We start from the raw sequence: 22,126 nt of genomic DNA, 5'->3' as shown, positions 1-22,126 counted from the left end.
AGTTCTCCCCGTGTCTGCGTGGGTTTCCTCCGGGTGCTCCGGTTTCCTCCCACAAGTCCCGTAAGACGTGCTGTCAGGTGAATTGGACATTCTGAATTCTCCCTCAGTGTACCCGAACAGGCGCCAGAGTGTGGTGACCAGGGGCTTTTCAAAGTAATGTCATTGCAGTGTTAATGTAAGCCTACTAATGTAAGGTAGATGGGGCAGCACGGTAGCATGGTGGTTAGCATAAATGCTTCACAGCTCCAGGGTCCCAGGTTCGGTTCCCGGCTGGGTCACTGTCTGTGCGGAGTCTGCACGTCCTCCCCGTGTGTGCGTGGGTTTCCTTCGGGTGCTCCGGTTTCCTCCCACAGTCCAAAGATGTGCAGGTTAGGTGGATTGGCCATGCTAAATTGCCCGTAGTGTCCTAAAAAAGTAAGGTTAAGGGGGGGGTTGTTGGGTTACGGGTATAGGGTGGATACGTGGGTTTGAGTAGGGTGATCATTGCTCGGCACAACATCGAGGGCCGAAGGGCCTGTTCTGTGCTGTACTGTTCTATGTTCTATGTTCTATGTTCTATACTTGTGGCAATAATAAAGATTATTATGATTAGTTCCACACAACAGACTGTGAGAAAAGTTATAGCTCATGGAATAAAGGGGAAAGTAACAACATGGATACGAAAATGGCTGAATAATAGGAAGCAGAGATTAATGATCAATTGAAATTTTTCGGGCTGGAGGAGTTTGTTGTGGTGTTCCACAGGGGTTGGTTTTGGCACAGTTTACGGATGATATGAGACCTGGAAGTGTTATAAACTGTGAAGAGGACAGTGTAGAACTTTAAAAGGACATGGACAAGTTCATGGAGTGGGTAGATAGGTGGCAGATGAAGATGGGGAAGTGTGAGGTGATGCATTTTGGTAGGAAGAGCATGGAGAGACAATATAAAACCAGGGGCAAAATTCTTAAAGCGATGCAGGAACAGAGGGACCTGGGTGCACTAGGTCGTGATGCTCGTTTGGAGAGTAGCTGCAGACTTGATGGATTGAATGGACCTTCTTCACCGTAACATTTCTGTGATGAATTCTGTGTTGACTCTCTGTGGAGCAATCCCATTCTCAGCCACATTCTCCTGCTCTATCCCCATAAACCTGCAGCTTAATTCCTTTCAACTGTGCATCCAATTTTCTTTTGAAATTATTGATTGTCTCAGCTTCCGTCACCTTCGTGGGCATCGAGTTCCAGATCATTATCACTCACTGTGCAAAAATAGTTCTCCCCCTACATTCCCCCTGCGCCTCTTGTCCAAAACTGTAACTATGTCTCTTAGCCTTATATCACCCGCTAATGGGATGTCTTTTTCCTTGCCTATCTTATCCAAACCTGTCACCACTTGTACACCTCGGACAAGTCAACTCCTCAATCTTGCATGCTTGAAGGAGAACCACTCAGCTTCTCCAAACTAACTTTGCGGCTAAAACCCCGATCCCCAGAAACATTCCGGTAAATCTCCTGCACCCTCTCGAGGGTGAAGATCAGGGCTGAATGTGGCTCAACTAGAGCTTTATAACTTCCTACCTCTACACTCAATGCCTCTATTTATGAAGCATAAGATCCCATAAATTTTCCCAAACACTCCCTCAGTCTCTCCTGCCATATTCAGAGATTGATGACATTGTACCCCCAGGTCCTTCTGTCCCTGTGCAAACTTTAGAACTCTGCTTTTAACACTATATTGCCTCTCCCTATCGCTTCTGCCAAAATGCATCACCTCACACTTCTCTATCAAACTCTATCTGCCACTTGCCTGCTCATTGTGCTAGCCTCTCTATGTCTAGTTGTGCTCGATTGATATCACCCTTACTGTCTGCCACTCCTCTCGGCTTGGTACCATCGGCAAATTTTCAAATGTGATATTTGGTCAAACGCTTTCTTAAAATCTCAAACTCCCACTGCATTCCCGCATTAACCTTCTCCAGTAATTCATCAAAAGAACGTGATTGGATTAGTCAAGCTGAATATGGCCTCCAACAACTCTGGGCTTTCCTTAGTAAACATTGATACAAAGAACTCATTCCGTATTCTAGCCTTACTCTGTTCCTCCAGGGATATATCACCCTCTGTGTTCCTGACAGGACTCACTCCATCTCTTACAACACACTTTCTATTTGCATCCTGGTGGAAGGTATTGGGATCTCCTTTTATGTTGGCTGCCATTCTAGTCCAATACTCCCTTTGCCAGCCGGTTTTCCTCCTCACAGCTCCTTGCAACCTGTTGTATTTCACTTGGTTCTTGTTGGAAGAATGCACCTGATGGGCACCTTACACCCTCTTTTTCGGTTTTATCATAATCTCTTTCTCTATCTCCCTCATCATCCAAGGAGCCCTATTTTTGACTACCTTACCATCTGCCCTTGTTGAAATATACCCAGCATGTACCAGAAGGATCTCTTCCTTGTTCCATTACAGTTTATTCTGCCAGTCTTTCATTCCATTATACCCGAGCGAGATCTCCCTTTATCCCACCGATGTTAGTCCTGTTCCAAGTTGAACATTCTACTTTAGATTGCTCTTCTGTACTGGTAGGCTAGACTTTCTGAGACAACGATCATTCTTATCCAAATGTTTTCCCACAGACACTTGGGCCACCTGCTTTCCCACAATATATCACAGCGTCTCCTTTCTAGTTGAACCATGAGCAAACGGGTGAACAACATTTTCCTGAACACATTTAAGAAATTACTCTCCCACCAAATCATTCCCTCTATCATTATCCCAATTTATATTTGGGTTAAGTCCCCCACCATTGCCACTCAAAAGCTCTTTCAGATCTGAGATCTCCCTGCAGATTTGCTCCTCTCTCTCACTATTTGGACGGCTGTGGAATACGCTCAGTAATGTGATCCTTTTTTGCTTCTCAACTCTAACCAAATGGATTCAGTCCTTGTCCCCTCATGGACATATCCTTCATTCCAACTCTATAATGCTTTCCCTAATCAGTGCTAACACCACACACTCCCTGTCTTTTTCTGAACACTTTGTGAATATTAAGCACCCAGTCATCAAAATATTTAAGCCACATTTCTATTATTGCCGCTACATCATATTCTCACTTGTTTGTAGCTCATCAGCCTTATTCATATATATACATATTCATGTTTATATAGATTTAATTATAAACCTATCTTTGTATTCCACATAGTCTTGCTTAGTCTGCTCCTATTTAAAATAGAAATATTCCCTTCTCCAGTACTCTCCAGATGGGGAGTATACAGTAAAATACCCTTAGGAGTATTGACAGGCAGAGAGATTTGGGCGTACAGACCCACAGGTCACTGAAAGTGACATTGCAGGTGGAGAAGGTAGCCAGGAAGGCAGACAGCAAGCTTGCCTTCATCGGTCGAGGCATTGAGTATAAAAATTGGCAAGTCATGCTGCAGTTGTACAGAACCTTGGTTAGGTAACACTTGGAATATTGCATACAAATCTGGTTGTCACACTGCCAGAAGATGTTGCCTGGTATGGAGGGTGTTAGCTATGAGCAGAGGTTGGATAAACTCAGATTGTTTTCAGTGGATTGGATTGGATTTTGTTTATTGTCATGTGTACCGAGGTACAGTGAAAAGTATTTCTCTGCGAGAAGCTCAACAGATCATTAGGTGCATGAAAATACAGTAAAGCAAAATACATAGAAAGACAGGGGTTGAGGGTTGACCTGATAGATGTTTACAAAATTATAGGGGCATGGACAGAGTGGATAGTCAGAAACCTTTTCCCAGGGTGAAAAAGTCAATTTCTCAGGGACATAGGGTTAAGGTGTGAGGGTAGAATGTTTAGAGGAGATGTGCGAGAGTTTTTTACACAGAGGATAGTGGGTGCCTGGAACTCGCTGCCGGAGGAGGTGGTGGAAGCAGGGAAGATAGTGACGTTTAAGGGGCATCTTGATGAATACATGAATAGGATGGGAATAGAGGGATACGGACCCCGGAAGTGTAGAAGATTTTAGTTTAGACGGGCAGCATGATTGGTGCAGGCTACGAGGGCCGAAGGGCCTGTTCCTGTGCTGTACTGAAAGAATTATAGAATCAGTGCAGAAGGAGGCCATTCGGCCAATCACGTCTGCACTGGCTCTTGGAAAGAGCACCCTATCTAAGCCCCCACTTACACCCTATCCCAATAACCCAGTAACCCCACCCAACACTAAGGGCAATTTAGCATGGCCAATCCACCTAACCTGCACATCAATCGACTGTAGGAAAAAAATCAGAGCGCACAGTCATGGGGAGAAAGTGCAAACTCCACATAGACAGTGACCCAATGCCGGAATTGAACCCTGCCGGTCCCTAGCGTTGGAAAATGAAAAATGAAAATGCTGGAAAATCTCAGCAGGTCTGGCAGCATCTGTATGGAGAGAAAAGAGCAAATATTTTGAGTCCAATTATCCTGTGCTGTACTGTTCCCGGAGAATCCCGCCCATGAATTGTCTTGAAGTTCCCATATGGCTCAGGAATTGTAAACAACAGGGATTCTACGGTTCCCAACCGCATGCTTCTTGGCGCACTGTTCGTTGGCGGTGGGAGTCTCTCTTCCCGCCGCTTGTCAATAGGATTACCCATTGAAGCCACCCCACACCGTCAGGAAACCCGCAGGCTAGGCTGTACTGCCGGTGGGAACAGAGAATCCCAAAGGATGGAAATTCCGGCCCAGGTCTCAGATGCCCACCCAAGATCGTTAATGAATCTCTACTTCCTCTTTAATAATTTAGTCTGTTTAAACAATTAATTTTAATTAATGTCTCTCGGCCTGCTCTGTGTTCACACTCTTATTAATTCACTTACTGTTATATTTCCCCTGATTGAAATTTCAAATTTCCAGCTCCTAATTGGAACAAATTCCCTAGTTTAATAAGAGAAAAATACTCACCAACCAATCAGTTAACCTGTGATTATTATTGAACCTGCTGTTCAGGGAGAAAGAGGTGAATTATTGAGTAACAAAGGTGATTGGGAGGAGGTAGGGATATGGAGTTAAGGCCACAATCCTTGATCCTATTGAATAGCAGAGAAAGATTAGGGGGCCAAATGGAAATGTTAAAATTTATTATTTTTAAAATTTCTTCTTTGTTTGGGCTCTTTTTTCTCTTGATCCAATTTTTCTAACCTTGCAAGTGCTTCACTTTTTGTCCATGATATGACATTGAATTAAACATTTGAGCTTACACTTATTTTAGACTACATGCTCCCTTCAATCTGGTTCAGGAGATGCGTAGTTGTATGCTGTGTTTATGGAGGTCCCATATCTCCTGGCGAGGGGACCATCCCTTTAGACATAGACACAGAACAGTAGACATAGAACAGTACAGCACAGAACAGGCCCTTCGGCCCTCGATGTTGTGCCGAGCAATGATCACCCTACTCAAACCCACGTGTACACCCTATACCTGTAACCCAACAACCCCCCCTTAACCTTACTTTTTAGGACACTACGGGCAATTTAGCATGGCCAATCCACCTAACCCGCACATCTTTGGACTGTGGGAGGAAACTGGAGCACCCATGCACACATGGGGAGGACGTGCAGACTCCGCACAGACAGTGACCCAGGCGGGAACCGAACCTGGGACCCTGGAGCTGTGAAGCATTTATGCTAACCACCATGCTACCGTGCTGCCCGTCATTTATTTGATTGAGGCCAACTTGCCTTGGAAAACTGCAAAGAGTGGCTGATGCCAGTCATCAGCTGCTGAGAGCAAAATCTCCTGAACTTTAGAACTCTCCATTCAACAAAGAACTGGCATCTTTTTCTATAACACTGAACAATCCCCAAAGAACTGGACATTTTAGCCTCTGGTGAAGGGTTTTGGAAGTTTGAAAAGAAAGTGTTGAAGGTCAGAAACTAGGGTCACCTTTCTCAGTTATATCTCACTCACCTTAGTTCCTGCGAATCAAAATCAATCATGTGGATAAATTAACCGTTAAAACTGTGAACAAATTGCACAAATCATTTTGAAATGACATTTGAGATTCAACAAAGAGTCCTATTTTGGACTGATCAATGACTTCCTTTCCATCAAAAGGTCAGAAGTGGGGATGATTGCAGATGACTGCACAATTCGAGGAAAATCTCTTCAGGGAAAAAGGCAACGACGCAGTAACTATTGTACGAAAAGGCTTTGTCAACTTGCATCAAACCAATACATTTTAAAATTTCATTAGGGTTTAAAGGGGACTCCAGTTCTCTACTTCTCTCCACCCCCACAGTTGGAAAGGATAGGCCATCCAAAAAGTCAGACATGTGCATGGCAACTGGCTCACCGCCCTGCCAGTCGACAATAGTTTGAGCTGCGTTTTCAGCTTTTCCCTACTTGTCAGAAACCCCGGGGTAGGGTCCAGTGAGTACTGGCGAGTCACCTCAAGAATGGAGTCCGCCAGCCTCTGCTGCTCCATCCTCGCTGACATCACGAGGGGAGGCGATGGCATAATGGTATTATCACTGGACTAGTAATCCAGAGACCCAGGGTAACGCTCTGGGAACTGGGTTTGAATCCCACTAGGGCAGATGGTGAAATTTGAATTCAAAAAATATCTGGAATTAGGAGTCTAATGATGACCATGAAACCATTGTCAATTGTTGTAAAAACCCATAGGTTCACTAATGTCCTTTAGGGAAGGAAATCTGCCGTCCTTACGGTCGCACAGCAGCATAGTGGTTAGCACAGTTGCTTCACAGCTCCGGGGTCCCAGGTTTGATTCCCGGCTGGGTCACTGTCTGTGTGGAGTCTGCACGTTCTCCCCGTGTCTGCATGGGTTTCCTCCGGGTGCTCCGGTTTCCTCCCACAGTCCAAAGATGTGCAGGTTAGGTGGATTGGCCATGATAAATTGCCCTTCATGTCCAAAAAATGGTAAGTGGGGGTTACTGGATTACAGGGATAGGGTAGATACGTGGGCTTCAGGGGTGCTATTTGTAAGGGCCAGTGATGGGCCGAATGGCCTCCTTCTGCACTGTAAATTCTATGATACCCGGTCTGGCCGACATATGACTCCAGACCCAAGCAATGTGGTTGAGCCTTAAATGCCCTCTGAAACTCAGTTCAAGGGGAATTAGGGATGGGTAATAAATGCTGGCCCAGCCGCCAATGCCCACATCCCCTCAACGAATAAAAAAAAATTGGACTTTACAGGTCACAAGTTCCCCCCTAAGGACCACCTTAAGGACCTCCCACAAAATGGAAGGCCGAAATTGACTCAGTTTTATTTAATTTTATATGATCCTCGACGGCGGAGTGCATGCGCTCACAAAATGTCTTATCTGCTAATAGTGTTGTGTCTAACTTCCATGGTGGATGTTGGATGGGGACAGCCTGCAGCGCCAAACCAACAAAGTAGAAATCGCTGAGCACTCAGCCATCACCATTGATGGGAGAAGAGATCTAGGTATCATGAAATAAAATCAATCCACGAATTTACCTGATGAACATGCGAAAAAAATGAAACTCTTTATCGCCTGGGTGCAAGAAGCGTTGAGGATCTACTGCCTTCTCCCGCCCCCACCATCCTTTTACCAGGTCTTTCAAACCTCTAATCCTACAGGTGACCAAACGAATTGGGGGTTCCTCCCCCCCCCCCCCCCCCCACCCCTCCCCGCCCAATCCAAAATCAGCTGTTTCCACCCAGGGGGTTGAGCAAGCCGGCCCACCCAAGATGGCCACCCAACCAAATAAAAAGGTTGGACAAAGAGAAATCTGCAGAGACCGCCGGCAACCTACCCCCCCCCCCCCCCCCCCCCCCCCCCCCACCACCACCGCACCACCTCCCTTGGATACAGCCACACCCAAATGCAAATAGAGGTAAAGCAAACTCGGAATACTAAAATCTACTGCTATAAAACCTGAACAAAACAAGAACACTACGATCATAATCTAAAGAAAAAACTACTATTATGGGCTGCAGCCACCCCTTCAAAATGTCTCTCGCTAGTTAACTCTTAAGTTAACAGGGAGGCTCCCAACTGAAATGTTCCGACACCCTGGGCTAGTGTGCGGTCAATTGCAGTGGCACCCATCCCGGAGTCACAACACAAGTGAATTAACCAATAATTATTATAAAAATTATCAAAGTCTCTGGCCCTTGGCTGCCCAATAATTACAGTCACCAGGTTTGCAAGTTTAAACACAATTGCTGTTTATTTATACCAAGAACTATAATGAAATCCGCAGCAAATACAGTGGGTTGACTATTCATAAATACCTATCTCCGACTTTAACTTGCCGCCCTGCCCTCTACACACATCCGCAAGACAGACAAACACAGAGGGGTGGAAAAGGGGAATAAAATGTAAGTGAAAGAGCAAAGAGACTTTGCTTCAGAGGATGGTTCTTAGCCGACTTTCTTCACAGTACGCTTGTAGATCACAATCTTTACTTTTCTCTCCACACTGGTGTTTTTGTAGTTATAAAATATTATACTCACAATGTTCCTGGAAAGGCGAAGTCTTTCTCATCAAACTTTGCTTTCTGTTCGTGGTTTATTTTCAGACCGCTGTACTTCCAGGATCATAACATAGGTTTATTCGGGAGAGAGAGTGAGCTCTCACCACAGTCTTTCTGAAGAGAGTTAGCGGGTTCTTTCTGGAGAGAGCTTGGCAACAATCAGCTGGAGAGGATTAGCTGTACCTTTTCACCTCTGAAAGCAAAACAGAAACCTCCTTAAGTCTCTGAACCATTTCAGTGGGACAAGATCCAATCACCATCTGTTACCGGGCAAAGGACAGCCTTTTTGACCAATTGTTTGGGCACCAGTCAAATCAATAAAACCAAGTGCCAGCCCATCTCTGTCACCCCTGCTGGCAAGTCTACAACTACAGTCAAAACCAGCACAGCCTTCTGAATTCTTCTGCTTGCATTAAAGATACAGGCCACTTGCCTTTATGATACATGTCTGTTAGTCATCCACGAATCAAGAATGTAACGGCAAAAATAAAGGAAAGGGGAAATAAACAGGATCCCCTTACAGGAGATAAGAAAAATGGTTAAAGGCAACAAAATGCCAAGACCCCGTAAACCTTGCGCTCCATAAGATCATAAGACATAGGAGCAGAATTAGGCCACTCGTCCCATCGAGTCTGCTCCACCATTCAATCATAGCTGATAGTTTTCTCATTTCCCTCCTCCTGCCCTTCATCAGAGCCAAAAACCCAATTACACAGAGCCCAACTTGTGCTTTTTAATGAAAAAATCCACCTCTCCCAGTGCATCAACAAAATGGTCTTTTCCTTCAAAAGTTACTCTAACCTGAGCAAGGGAGACCACACCGGACTGGACTTCACTTTTATATCGGGTGGCCTTGACTCTGTTAAACGCAGCCCTCTTCTTTGCCAGCTCTGCACCCACATCCTGATAGAACTTGATGGCATAGCCATCCCACCTAACGCCCATTTCAGAACCCTCTCTTTCTCCCTGAGGCTGTGAAACCTCACCATCACCACATGCGGTGGATCTGCAGGACGAAGCTTCGGTCGGAATGTACGATGGGCTCGGTCCAACACCAAACATATCTACAAGGTGCCCCGTGGTTATTGGGCCTCCCATCGCCTCCGGCAGCCCCAAAAGTCCTGGGCCTATTCTTCAGGTCATTCATTTTGGTCTTCAACGATTTGTTCACTGAGACCAACGAAGATAGCTGCAAATCCACTGTGGCTCGAAGGAACCTCTTCCATTTATTTAATCTTGGCTTCATTGGTTTCCACAGTTTCATTGGTTGTCCCCATAGCCGTTGAAATGGGAGCCAAGGCCTCTTCCATGGATTTCCTGAGGTCCTCCGACACGATTCATCAATGCTTCTTTTGCCACAGTACTAGAAAGCACCTCAGCCGTCAGTGGGGAAGCCGGAGCACCAGAGACTGACTCCACTATTTTACCTACGGAAGAACTCTAAGAATCCACAGACTCCATCGACGAACTTCTGCTTTCCACCTTCTTGCCCCTGACATTTTTGGGCATTTAAATAATAAGAATCTAATAATATTTATTAGTGTGACAAGTAGGCTTACACTAACAGTACAATGAAGTTACTGTAAAAATCCCCTCGTCGCCACATTCCGGCGCCTATTCGGGTACACTGGGAGAATTCAGAATGTCCAATTCATCCAACAAGCACGTCTTTCGGGACTTGTGGGAGGAAACCGGAGCTCCCGGAGGGCACCCACGCAGACACGGGGAGAACGTGCAGACTCTGCACAGGCAGTAATCCAAGCCAGGAATCGAGCCCAGGATCCTGGCGCTGTGAAGCAACAGTGCTTACCAATGTGCCACTGTGCCATCAAATATCATCTGGTCATGATCACGTTAGAATTTCTGGGCAGCACGGGGTGGGATGGTGGCACAGTGGTTAACACTGCTGCCTCACAGCGCCAGGGATCCGGGTTAGATTCCGACCTCGCATGGCTGTCTGTGCAGAGTCTGCAAGTTCTCCCTGTGTCTGCGTGGGTTTCCTCCGGGTTCTCCGGTTTCCTTCCACAGTCCAAATATGTGCAGGTGAGGTGGATTCACCGTGCTAAATTGTCCCTAGCTGGGGTTACGGGGATAGAGTGGGGAACTGGGCCTGAGTGGGGGATTGGGCCGAGGTGGGGTGCTCTTTTACAGGGTTGGTGCAGACTCGATGGGCTGAATGGCCTCCTTTTGTATGATAGAGATTATATGAGATAGATAGAGAAATACAGCACACAACAGGCCCTTCGGCCCACGATGTTGCGCTGAACTTTTGTCCTAAGTTAATCATAGAATTTTGGACACTAAGGGCAATTTTTCATGGCCAATCCACCCAACCTGCACATCTTTGGACTGTGGGAGGAAACCGGAGCACCCAGAGGAAACCCACGCACACACGGGGAGGATGTGCAGACTCCACACAGACAGTGACCCAAGTCGAAATCGAACTTGGGACCCTGGAGCTGTGAAGCAATTTTGCTATCCACAATGCTACCGTGCTGCCCTTAAGAAGTTAACCTACACTCCATTATTCTACCCTAATCCATGTACCTATCCAATAGCCGCTTGAAGGTCCCTAACGTTTCCGACTCAACTACTTCCACAGGCAGGGCATTCCATGGCCCCACTACTCTCTGGGTAAAGAACCTACCTCTGACATCCCCTCTATATCTTCCACCATTTATCTTAAATTTATGTCCCCTTGTAATGGTGTGTTCCACCCAGGGAAAAAGTCTCTGACTGTCTACTCTATCTATTCCCCTGATCATCTTATAAACCTCTATCAAGTCGCCCCTCATCCTTCTCCGTTCTAATGAGAAAAGGCCTAGCACCCTCAACCTTTTCTCGTATGACCTACTCTCCATTCCAGGCAACATCCTGGTAAATCTCCTTTGCACCTTTTCCAAAGCTTCCACATCCTTCCTAAAATGAGGCGACCAGAACTACACACAGTACTCCAAATGTGGCCTGACCAAGGTTTTGTACAGCTGCATCATCACCTCACGGCTCTTAAATTCAATCCCTTTGCTAACGAACGCGAGCACACCATAGGCCTTCTTCACAGCTCTATCCACTTGAGTGGCAACTTTCAAAGATCTATGAACATAGACTCCAAGATCTCTCTGCTCCTCCACATTGCCAAGAACCCTACCGTTAACCCTGTATTCCGCATTCATATTTGTCCTTCCAAAATGGACAACCTCACACTTGTCAGGGTAAAACTCCATCTGCCACTTCTCAGCCCAGCTCCGCATCCTATCTATGTCTCTTTGAAGCCGACAACAGCCCTCCTCACTATCCACAACTCCACCAATCTTCGTATCATCTGCAAATTTACTGACCCACCCTTCAACTCACTCATCCAAGTCATTAATGAAAATCACAAACAGCAGAGGACCCAGAACTGATCCATGCGGTACGCCACTGATAACTGGGCTCCAGGCTGAATATTTGCCATCCACCACCACTGTCTGTCTTCTATCGGTTAGCCAGTTTGTTATCCAACTGGCCAAATTTCCCACTATCCCATGCCTCCTTACTTTCTGCAAAAGCCTACAATGGGGAACCTTATCAAATGCCTTACTAAAATCCATGTACACTACATTCACTGCTTTACCTTCATCCACATGCTTGGTCACCTCCTCAAAGAAGTCAATAAGACTTGTAAGGCAAGACCTACCCCTCACAAATCCGTGCTGACTATCCCTAATCAAGCAGTGCCTTTCCAGATGCTCAGAAATCCTATCCCTCAGTACCCTTTCCATTACTTTGCCTACCACCGAAGTAAGACTAACTGGCCTGTAATTCCCAGGGTTATCCCGATTCCCTTTCTTGAACAGGGGCACGACATTCGCCACTCTCCAGTCCTCTGGTACCACTCCTGTTGACAGCGAGGACGAAAAGATCATTGCCAACGGCTCTGCAATTTCATTTCTTGCTTCCCATAGAATCCTTGGATATATCCCGTCAGGCCCAGGGGACTTGTCTATCCTCAAGTTTTTCAAAACACGCAACACATCTTCCTTCCTGACAAGTATCTCCTCGAGCTTATCAGTCTGTTTCACACTGTCCTATCCAACAATATGGCCCCTCTCGTTTGTAATACTGAAGAAAAATACTTGTTCAAGACCTCTCCTATCTCTTCAGACTCAATACACAATCTCCCGCTACTGTCCTTGATCGGACCTACCCTCGCTCTAGTCATTCTCATATTTCTCACATATGTGTAAATGGCCTTGGGGTTTTCCTTGATCCTACCTGCCAAAGATTTTTCATGCCCTCTCTTAGCTCTCCTAATCCCTTTCTTCAGTTCCCTCCTGGCTATCTTGTATCCCTCCAGCGCCCTGTCTGAACCTTGTTTCTTCAGCCTTACATAAGTCTCCTTCTTCCTCTTAACAAGACATTCAACCTCTCTTGTCAACCATGGTTCCCTCACTCGATCATCTCTTCCCTGCCTAACAGGGACATACATATCAAAGACACGCAGTACCTGTTCCTTGAACAAGTTCCACATTTCACTTGTGTCGTTCCCTGACAGCCTATGTTCCCAACTTCTGCACTTCAATTCTTGTCTGACAGCATTGTATTTACCCTTCCCCCAATTATAAACCTTGCCCTGTTGCACGCACCTATCCCTCTCCATAACTAAAGTGAAAGTCACAGAATTGTGGTCACTACCTCCAAAATGCTCCCCACTAACAAATCTATCACCTGCCCTGGTTCATTACCAAGTACTAAATCCAATATGGCCTCCCCTCTGGTCAGACAATCTACATACTGTGTTAGAAAAGCTTCCTGGACACACTGCATAAACACTACCCTATCCAAACTATTTGATCTAAAGAGTTTCCACTCAATGTTTGGGAAGTTGAAGTCACCCATGACTACTACCGTGTGACTTCTGCACCTTTCCAAAATCTGTTTCCCAATCTGTTCCTCCACATCTCTGCTGCTATTGGGGGGCCTATAGAAAACTCCCAACAAGGTGACTGCTCCTTTCCTATTTCTGACTTCAACCCATATTACCTCAGTAGGCAGACCCCCCTCGAACTGCCTTTCTGCAGCTGTTATACTATCTCTAATTAACAAGTGCCCCCCCCCCCCCCCCCCCCCCCCCAACCTCTTTTACCATCCTCCCTAATCTTGTTGAAACATCTATAACCAGGGACCTCCAACCACCATTTCTGCCCCTCTTCTATCCAAGTTTCCGTGATGGCCACCACATCGTAGTCCCAAGTACCGATCCATGCCTTAAGTTCACCCAGCTTATTCCTGATGCTTCTTGCATTAAAGTATACACACTTCAACCCATCTCCTTGCCTGCAAGTACTCTCCTTTGTCAGTGTTACCTTCCCCACTGCATCACTACGTGCTTTGGCACGTATGAGTTTGCTGTGGGTACATTGGCTGCTGTGTTTCATTCTGTTTCAATCGTGACTGCTGTTCATTGGCTGTTTAGCACTTTGGGTAGAGCCCGAGGGCATGAAAGGCACTTTAGAAATGACAGGGGGTTTTCTCTCTCAGTTTCAGAGGCAAGAATATGGTTTGGTTCTGTACAGAATTATTTTTCAGGATTATGTTGAATATTTTGTTGACATCAGCTCTGAGACAAAATATGTTTCACATTTACATCAAAGAAAAGGAAAAACAAGTTGAAGTTGTGTGTGATGCAATGGTTCACACACAACTTGGAGGATAGCACTGGGAATTGTTGTACTTTCGCTGTCAGTATTGATAAAGTATTAGCTTGCTGTTTTATCCTGTCAGATACACTGAGGCCCGTTTTATGTTTTTGTCCCCAGCAGTTTCTGTTGTTATCTCAGGTTATCGTCACTGGCTAGAGTTTCTTTACACCCCGTGCAGGGTGAACAGTTCCGACTTGAACACACAAACTGCTATCTCTCGATAACAACACAGCCCAAAATGAAATAAACTCAAAATCAGCGGGTTAATCCTGCTGCTGCACCATGTGGCAGATGTCGATGCAGGGTGCGGGTGCACCCTCAGGGCGGCACAGTAGCACAGTGCCAGGGTCCCAGGTTCGATTCCCAGCTTAGGTCACTGTCTGTGCGGAGTCTGCACATTCTCCTTGTGTCTACGTCGGTTTCCTCCGGCTGCTCTGGTTTCCTCCTACAAGTCCCGAAAGACGTGCTTGTTAGATGAAATGGACATTCTGAATTCTCCCTCTGTGTACCTGAACAGGCGCCGGAGTGTGGCGACTAGAAGCTTTTCACAGTAACTTCATTGCAGCGTTAATATAAGCCTACTCGTGACAATAATTTGCTAGAGAAATTGGCAGAGGCTTTCCAATATTACGTACCGGAGCTAATTGTATTATTCAGAGCAGGTTCCACATGCAGCTCCAAGAACTGTGTGTTTTCATTCAGAACTCATTCCATGGTGCCCGGGATGACTTGGATTGACTTTGTGGAGCTCATTGAGGTGATGGCTTTTACTGACTGTCCTTAAGGCAGCAAATACATCAAACCTTCTGAGTAATTATAACTCAAATAGTTTTAGTTGTAAGTGTTCAGTGGGAAATTTGTTCTTGGTCATCAATGTGATTGTTCCAACTGTGGTGCCAATCATGGCACTGTTTGCAGCATGGCCCCAGTCAGGTCATTGAACACACACATCTACATCGACAGGTATAATGGGAACTTCATATGTAACTCCGCTTATTAGAGTGTGCCCATAGGAAGAGAGGTCTGACAGTGCCATGGACGATATTCATTTATATATCACGATACAGTATAAGAACTTGTACTGGGAAAAATCAGCAGAAGATTATTGTCTCCCTCTGTGCTGTCTGAATCTATCTGAACCATCATAGCTCTCTTTCATAGAACCCTTTTCCTTTTTAGTATTTATCTTGTTTCCTTTCGAATTATCCTGATCACACCACTTCAAAAAAAATCCCCTCATTTTCCCCCAGGTTCCTTTGCCAGTCGCCTTAAGCCTGTGGCCCCCCAGGTTACTTATCCTGGGGACAGGGCAAACAATCCCCCTTATTGAAACTCGCGTGATTTTGAACATCGTTAAATCTCCTCTTAACCTTCTCTGCTGTGGAGACAGCTCCACCCTCCCCACATTGTCTGGAATTACCCTTCCCTGGGAGCATTGTGATAGATTCCCCCACACCCTCTCTGAAGGCTCTGGGATGTAATAAGATGTTGAATATGATTGAACAATGAAATGATTCTCCGTGGTTTGAAAATGAAATGAAAATCGCTTATTGTCACAAGTAGGCTTCAAATGAAGTTACTGTGAAAAGCCCCTAGTCGCCACATTCCGGCGCCTGTTTGGGGAGGCTGGTACGGGAATTGAACCCACGCTGCTGGTCTGCTTTAAAAGCCAGATATTTAGCCGAGTGTGCTAAACCAGCCCCTGTTTGTGGCTAGTTGCATTGTAACCAGCAGGAATGGGTTAGGGTCAGCCTATTGGGGTCAGCCAGCTGTACCGTGACGACCAGTTGCTGGTGTGTTGCAGCAATGGTGCATTTTAATGCTGATTTGGAGCTGGCTGCAGATTGTTCCCTGGTGGCTGTGAGAGCATCTACATATTGTGCAGCTGGGATTAGGGAGCTGGGAATGTGAGAGGCTCTGGGCTGGGGGTGTTGCTGTGACCTGTTGCTGGGATGTGTGGGTGTGATCCCCCCCCCCCCCCCCCCACACACACACACACAGGGCTGGAGGACTCTCCCTCTCACTCTGCAGGGAGACTCGCCGTCTCCTTGTCACTGGGACGCTGCAGTTTGTGCGGTTTACATTCCTGTTGCACCCCTGAATGGTGTCAGCTGGCAGAGAGACTCAATCCCCTGGCCAATAGGCTGACAGCCGGGCACTCAGCCAGGCTGGGGGCTGGAATCTGTCGCACAGGAACCCCCCCACCCAGCGGGCTGCAGTGCCCCCGCCCTCCTGCCTTGCCCTGGCTAGGGGGAAGAGGGGGTGAGAGCAGAGTGCAGGAGCAGATTGCAGAAGATTCAGGTTTAACAGGTGTATGGAGCTGGCCAGGAGGGAGGGAGGGGGTGAAGAGTTTACTTGGCTGGCTCCTGTGGACACTGCCTGCTCTGGTCATGTTTGCAGACATTTGCTGATGGCTCCTCGTCGGCAATAAAGCCTCCTCAGTCCCCACAGCTCAGCCCTCAGTCCCCACAGCTCAGCCCCCAGTTCCCACAGCTCAGCCCCCAGCCCCCACAGCTCAGCCCTCAGTCCCCACAGCTCAGCCCCCAGTCCCCACAGCTCAGTCCCCACAGCTCAGCCCCCAGCCCCCACAGCTCACCCCTCAGCCCCCACAGCTCAGCCCTCAGTCCCCACAGCTCAGCCCCCAGTTCCCACAGCTCAGCCCCCAGCCCCCACAGCTCAGCCCTCAGTCCCCTCAGCTCAGCCCTCAGTCCCCACAGCTCAGCACCCAGTTCCCACAGCTCAGCCCCCAGCCCCCACAGCTCAGCCCTCAGTTCCCACAGCTCAGCCCCCAGTCCCCACAGCTCAGTCCCCACAGCTCAGCCCCCAGCCCCCACAGCTCAGCCCCCAGCCCCCACAGCTCAGCCCCCAGTCCCCACAGCTCAGTCCCCACAGCTCAGTCCCCACAGCTCAGCCCCCAGAGCTCAGCCCCCAGCCCCCACAGCTCAGCCCCCAGCCCCCACAGCTCAGCCCTCAGTCCCCACAGCTCAGCCCCCACAGCTCAGCCCCCAGCCCCCACAGCTCAGCCCTCAGTCCCCACAGCTCAGCCCTCAGCCCCCACAGCTCAGCCCTCAGCCCCACAGCTCAGCCCCCAGTCCCCACAGCTGTCCCCACAGCTCAGTTCCCACAGCTCAGCCCCCACAGCTCAGCCCATAGTCCCCACAGCTCAGTCCCCACAGCTCAGCCCCCACAGCCCAGCCCTCAGCCCCCACAGCTCAGCCCTCAGTTCCCACAGCTCAGCCCCCACAGCACAGCCCCCAGAGCTCAGCCCCCAGTTCCCACAGCTCAGCCCCCAGCCCCCACAGCTCAGCCCCCACAGCTCAGCCCTCAGTCCCCACAGCTCAGTCCCCACAGCTCAGCCCCCACAGCTCAGCCCCCACAGCCCAGCCCTCAGCCCCCACAGCTCAGCACTCAGTCCCCACAGCTCAGCCCTCAGCCCCCACAGCTCAGCCCTCAGTCCCCACAGCTCAGCCCCCAGCTCAACACTCAGTCCCCACAGCTCAGCCCCCACAGCTCAGCCCTCAGCCCCCACAGCTCAGCCCCCACAGCTCAGCCCTCAGCCCCCACAGCTCAGCCCTCAGCCCCCACAGCTCAGCCCCCACAGCTCAGCCCTCAGTCCCCACAGCTCAGCCCTCAGCCCCCACAGCTCAGCCCCCACAGCTCAGCCCTCAGCCCCCACAGCTCAGCCCTCAGTCCCCACAGCTCATCCCTCAGCCCCCACAGCTCAGCCCTCAGCCCCCACAGCTCAGCCCTCAGCCCCCACAGCTCAGCCCTCAGTCCCCACAACTCAGCCCTCAGCCCCCACAGCTCAGCCCTCAGCCCCCACAGCTCATCCCCCACGGCTCAGCCCTCAGTCCCCACAGCTCAGCCCCCAGAGCTCAGCCCCCAGTTCCCACAGTTCAGTCCCCACAGCTCAGCCCCCAGAGCTCAGCCCCCAGTTCCCACAGCTCAGCCCCCACAGCTCAGTCCCCACAGCTCAGCCCCCAGTCCCCACAGCCCAGCACTCAGTCCCCACAGCTCAGCCCCCACAGCCCAGCCCTCAGCCCCCACAGCTCCGCCCTCAGTCCCCACAGCTCAGCCCTCAGTCCCCACAGCTCAGCCCCCACACCTCAGCCCCCACAGCTCAGCCCTCAGTCCCCACAGCTCAGCCCTCAGCCCCCACAGTCCAGCCCTCAGCCTCCACAGCTCAGCCCCCACAGCTCAGCCCTCAGCCCCCACAGCTCAGCCCTCAGCCTCCACAGCTCAGCCCACAGCCACAGCTCAGCCCCCACAGCTCAGCCCTCAGCCTCCACAGCTCAGCCCCCTCAGCTCAGCCCTCAGCCCCACAGCTCAGCCCTGAGTTCCCACAGCTCAGCCCTGAGTCCCCACAGCTCAGCCCTCAGCCCCCACAGTTCAGTTCCCACAGCTCAGCCCTCAGTCCCCACAGCTCAGCCCTCAGTCCCCACAGTTCAGTTCCCACAGCCCAGCCCTCAGCCCCCACAGCTCAGTCCCCACAGCTCAGTTCCCACAGCCCAGCCCTCAGCCCCCACAGCCCAGCCCTCAGCCCCCACAGCTCAGTCCCCACAGCTCAGTTCCCACAGCTCAGCTCTCAGTTCCCACAGCTCAGCCCTCAGTCCCCACAGCTCAGCCCTCAACCCCCACAGCTCAGCCCTCAGCCCCCACAGCTCAGCCCTCAGCCCCCACAGCTCAGCCCTCAGTCCCCACAGCTCAGCCCTCAGTCCCCACAGCTCAGCCCTCAGTCCCCACAGCTCAGCCCTCAGCCCCCACAGCCCAGCCCTCAGCCCCCACAGCTCAGCCCTCAGTCCCCACAGCTCAGCCCTCAGTCCCCACAGCTCAGCCCTCAGCCTCCACAGCTCAGCCCTCAGTCCCCACAGCTCAGCCCTCAGTTCCCACAGCTCAGCCCCCACAGCCCAGCCCTCAGTCCCCACAGCTCAGCCCCCAGAGCTCAGCCCCCAGTTCCCACAGCCCAGCCCTCAGCCCCCACAGCTCAGCCCCCAGTTCCCACAGCCCAGCCCCCAGTTCCCACAGCCCAGCCCTCAGCCCCCACAGCCCAGCCCCCAGTTCCCACAGTTCAGTTCCCACAGCCCAGCCCCCACAGCTCCGCCCTCAGTCCCCACAGCTCAGCCCTCAGTCCCCACAGCTCAACCCCCACACCTCAGCCCCCACAGCTCAGCCCTCAGTCCCCACAGCTCAACCCCCACACCTCAGCCCCCACAGCTCAGCCCTCAGTCCCCACAGCTCAGCCCTCAGCCCCCACAGTCCAGCCCTCAGCCTCCACAGCTCAGCCCCCACAGCTCAGCCCTCAGCCCCCACAGCTCAGCCCTCAGCCCCCACAGCTCAGCCCCCACAGCTCAGCCCTCAGCCTCCACAGCTCAGCCCCCACAGCTCAGCCCTCAGCCCCCACAGCTCAGCCCTGAGTTCCCACAGCTCAGCCCTGAGTCCCCACAGCTCAGCCCTCAGCCCCCACAGTTCAGTTCCCACAGCTCAGCCCTCAGTCCCCACAGCTCAGCCCTCAGCCCCCACAGTTCAGTTCCCACAGCCCAGCCCTCAGCCCCCACAGCTCAGTCCCCACAGCTCAGTTCCCACAGCCCAGCCCTCAGCCCCCACAGCCCAGCCCTCAGCCCCCACAGCTCAGTCCCCACAGCTCAGTTCCCACAGCTCATCCCTCAGTTCCCACAGCTCAGCCCTCAGTCCCCACAGCTCAGCCCTCAGCCCCCACAGCTCAGCCCTCAGCCCCCACAGCTCAGCCCTCAGTCCCCACAGCTCAGCCCTCAGTCCCCACAGCTCAGCCCTCAGTCCCCACAGCTCAGCCCTCAGCCCCCACAGCCCAGCCCTCAGCCCCCACAGCTCAGCCCTCAGCCCCCACAGCTCAGCCCTCAGTCCCCACAGCTCAGCCCTCAGTCCCCACAGCTCAGCCCTCAGTCCCCACAGCTCAGCCCTCAGCCTCCACAGCTCAGCCCTCAGTCCCCACAGCTCAGCCCTCAGTTCCCACAGCTCAGCCCCCACAGCCCAGCCCTCAGTCCCCACAGCTCAGTCCCCACAGCTCAGTCCTCAGTCCCCACAGCTCAGCCCTCAGTCCCCACAGCTCAGCCCTCAGCCCCCACAGCTCAGCCCTCACAGCTCAGCCCTCAGTCCCCACAGCTCAGCCCCCAGAGCTCAGCCCCCAGTTCCCACAGTTCAGTCCCCACAGCTCAGCCCCCACAGCTCAGTCCTCAGTCCCCACAGCTCAGCCCTCAGTCCCCACAGCTCAGCCCTCAGCCCCCACAGCCCAGCCCTCAGCCCCCACAGCCCAGCCCTCAGCCCCCACAGCCCAGCCCTCAGCCCCCACAGCCCAGCCCTCAGTTCCCACAGCTCAGCCCTCAGCCCCCACAGCTCAGCCCTCAGCCCCCACAGCCCAGCCCTCAGTCCCCACAGCTTAGCCCCCAGAGCTCAGCCCCCACAGCCCAGCCCTCAGTTCCCACAGTTCAGTTCCCAGAGCTCAGCCCCCAGTTCCCACAGTTCAGTCCCCACAGCCCAGCCCTCAGCCCCCACAGCCCAGCCCTCAGCCCCCACAGCCCAGCCCTCAGTCCCCAAGCCCAGCCCTCAGCCCCCACAGCTCAGCCCCCAGAGCTCAGCCCCCAGTTCCCACAGTTCAGTCCCCACAGCTCAGCCCCCACAGCTCAGTCCTCAGTCCCCACAGCTCAGCCCTCAGTCCCCACAGCTCAGCCCTCAGCCCCCACAGCCCAGCCCTCAGCCCCCACAGCCCAGCCCTCAGCCCCCACAGCCCAGCCCTCAGTTCCCACAGCTCAGCCCTCAGCCCCCACAGCTCAGCCCTCAGCCCCCACAGCCCAGCCCTCAGTCCCCACAGCTTAGCCCCCAGAGCTCAGCCCCCACAGCCCAGCCCTCAGTTCCCACAGTTCAGTTCTCAGAGCTCAGCCCCCAGTTCCCACAGTTCAGTCCCCACAGCCCAGCCCTCAGCCCCCACAGCCCAGCCCTCAGCCCCCACAGCCCAGCCCTCAGTCCCCAAGCCCAGCCCTCAGCCCCCACAGCTCAGCCCCCAGAGCTCAGCCCCCAGTTCCCACAGTTCAGTTCCCACAGCTCAGCCCTGATTTGCATCAAGAACACACACAGACAGTTCTGGCTGCTTCACTCACGGCGCGATGCTGATTTAAGGAGCCGGGGAAGCGGCTGCTGGAGATTGATGTGCGGATCTGGAGCCGGTCCTCTCTCAGTATCCAACACCAATCTGTTTGCTGTGTCTTTATTCTGTTGGCTTTGTCACAATGGCTGCTGCTATCGCCAGTTCACTGATCCGGCAGAAACGGCTGGCCAGGGAGCAGAGGGACAAATCCATCCCATCTAAGCGAATCAGCAGCCCCAATAAGGGCAAAGGGGTCTGTGAAAAGCACTGGTTCGCTGTCTTTTCCAAAGTCCGGATTTTTGGCTTGAAGAAGCGACGCAGGAGGCGCCCAGGTTTGCTCTAATTGACTGATATGTCCTATTCTCTGTCTGTCTCTGTTCTGTGAACTCAGGGTGGGGGATTGGGGATTGAGGGGTTAATCGTGTTGTGCAGGTTCACCTCTCCACCCAGGTATATGTCGCTTTTGTCTCCCCCCCTCCCGTCCCTGATTTTTTAAAATCAGTAATATTGTTTTATATTTGTTAGTTGTGTTTTATTTTTTGTGAGCACCAGGCTTGGTGTACTCTGAGCTGTGTGACTGCGGAGATCAGCACTGCAAAGGTGCAGAAGGAGCTCTTCCTGGTGAGCAACGAGATTGGGGGGGGGGGGAAATCATCTCCTGTTGAAGTGGTGGCACTGACTCTCCTGGAACCCAGGCGGTGCATTCTGAGGGCAATGTGAGGGGGGTTGGAGCTGCAAACTGCACCCACTAGCAAATAACCCACCTGCACCATCAATGAAAGCCAGTGTGCTTCTTGTACAAACTTGGGAAGTGATGGGGTTAGGAAATTAGCAACAGGCACGATGGGACAATGATGGG

The 22,126-nt window shown here is 51.2% G+C and overlaps 1 protein-coding gene across 6 annotated transcripts in view; it reads left to right on the top strand.

Annotated features, from left to right (window-relative positions):
- The window catches only part of fgf13a (fibroblast growth factor 13a), a 672,043-nt gene that overhangs the window by 426,872 nt on the left and 223,045 nt on the right, over positions 1–22,126 (top strand). Inside the window, exon 1 of one of the 6 annotated variants that reach the window (XM_038774371.1) lies at positions 21,266–21,599. The exons of the other annotated variants lie outside the window; for them this stretch is intronic. Within the exon in view, the coding sequence (XP_038630299.1) occupies positions 21,410–21,599 (190 nt within the window). The 5' untranslated portion in view covers positions 21,266–21,409. Of the gene's footprint in view, positions 1–21,265; positions 21,600–22,126 lie in introns of those variants that run through there. 6 annotated transcript variants of the gene reach the window in all.

This window comes from Scyliorhinus canicula, chromosome 17 (genome assembly GCF_902713615.1).
Source record: "Scyliorhinus canicula chromosome 17, sScyCan1.1, whole genome shotgun sequence".
In the NCBI taxonomy this organism is placed as follows: domain Eukaryota; kingdom Metazoa; phylum Chordata; class Chondrichthyes; order Carcharhiniformes; family Scyliorhinidae; genus Scyliorhinus; species Scyliorhinus canicula.
The sequence above is the reverse complement of the archived record's forward strand: the minus strand, read 5'-3'. Positions and strand labels throughout refer to the sequence as shown.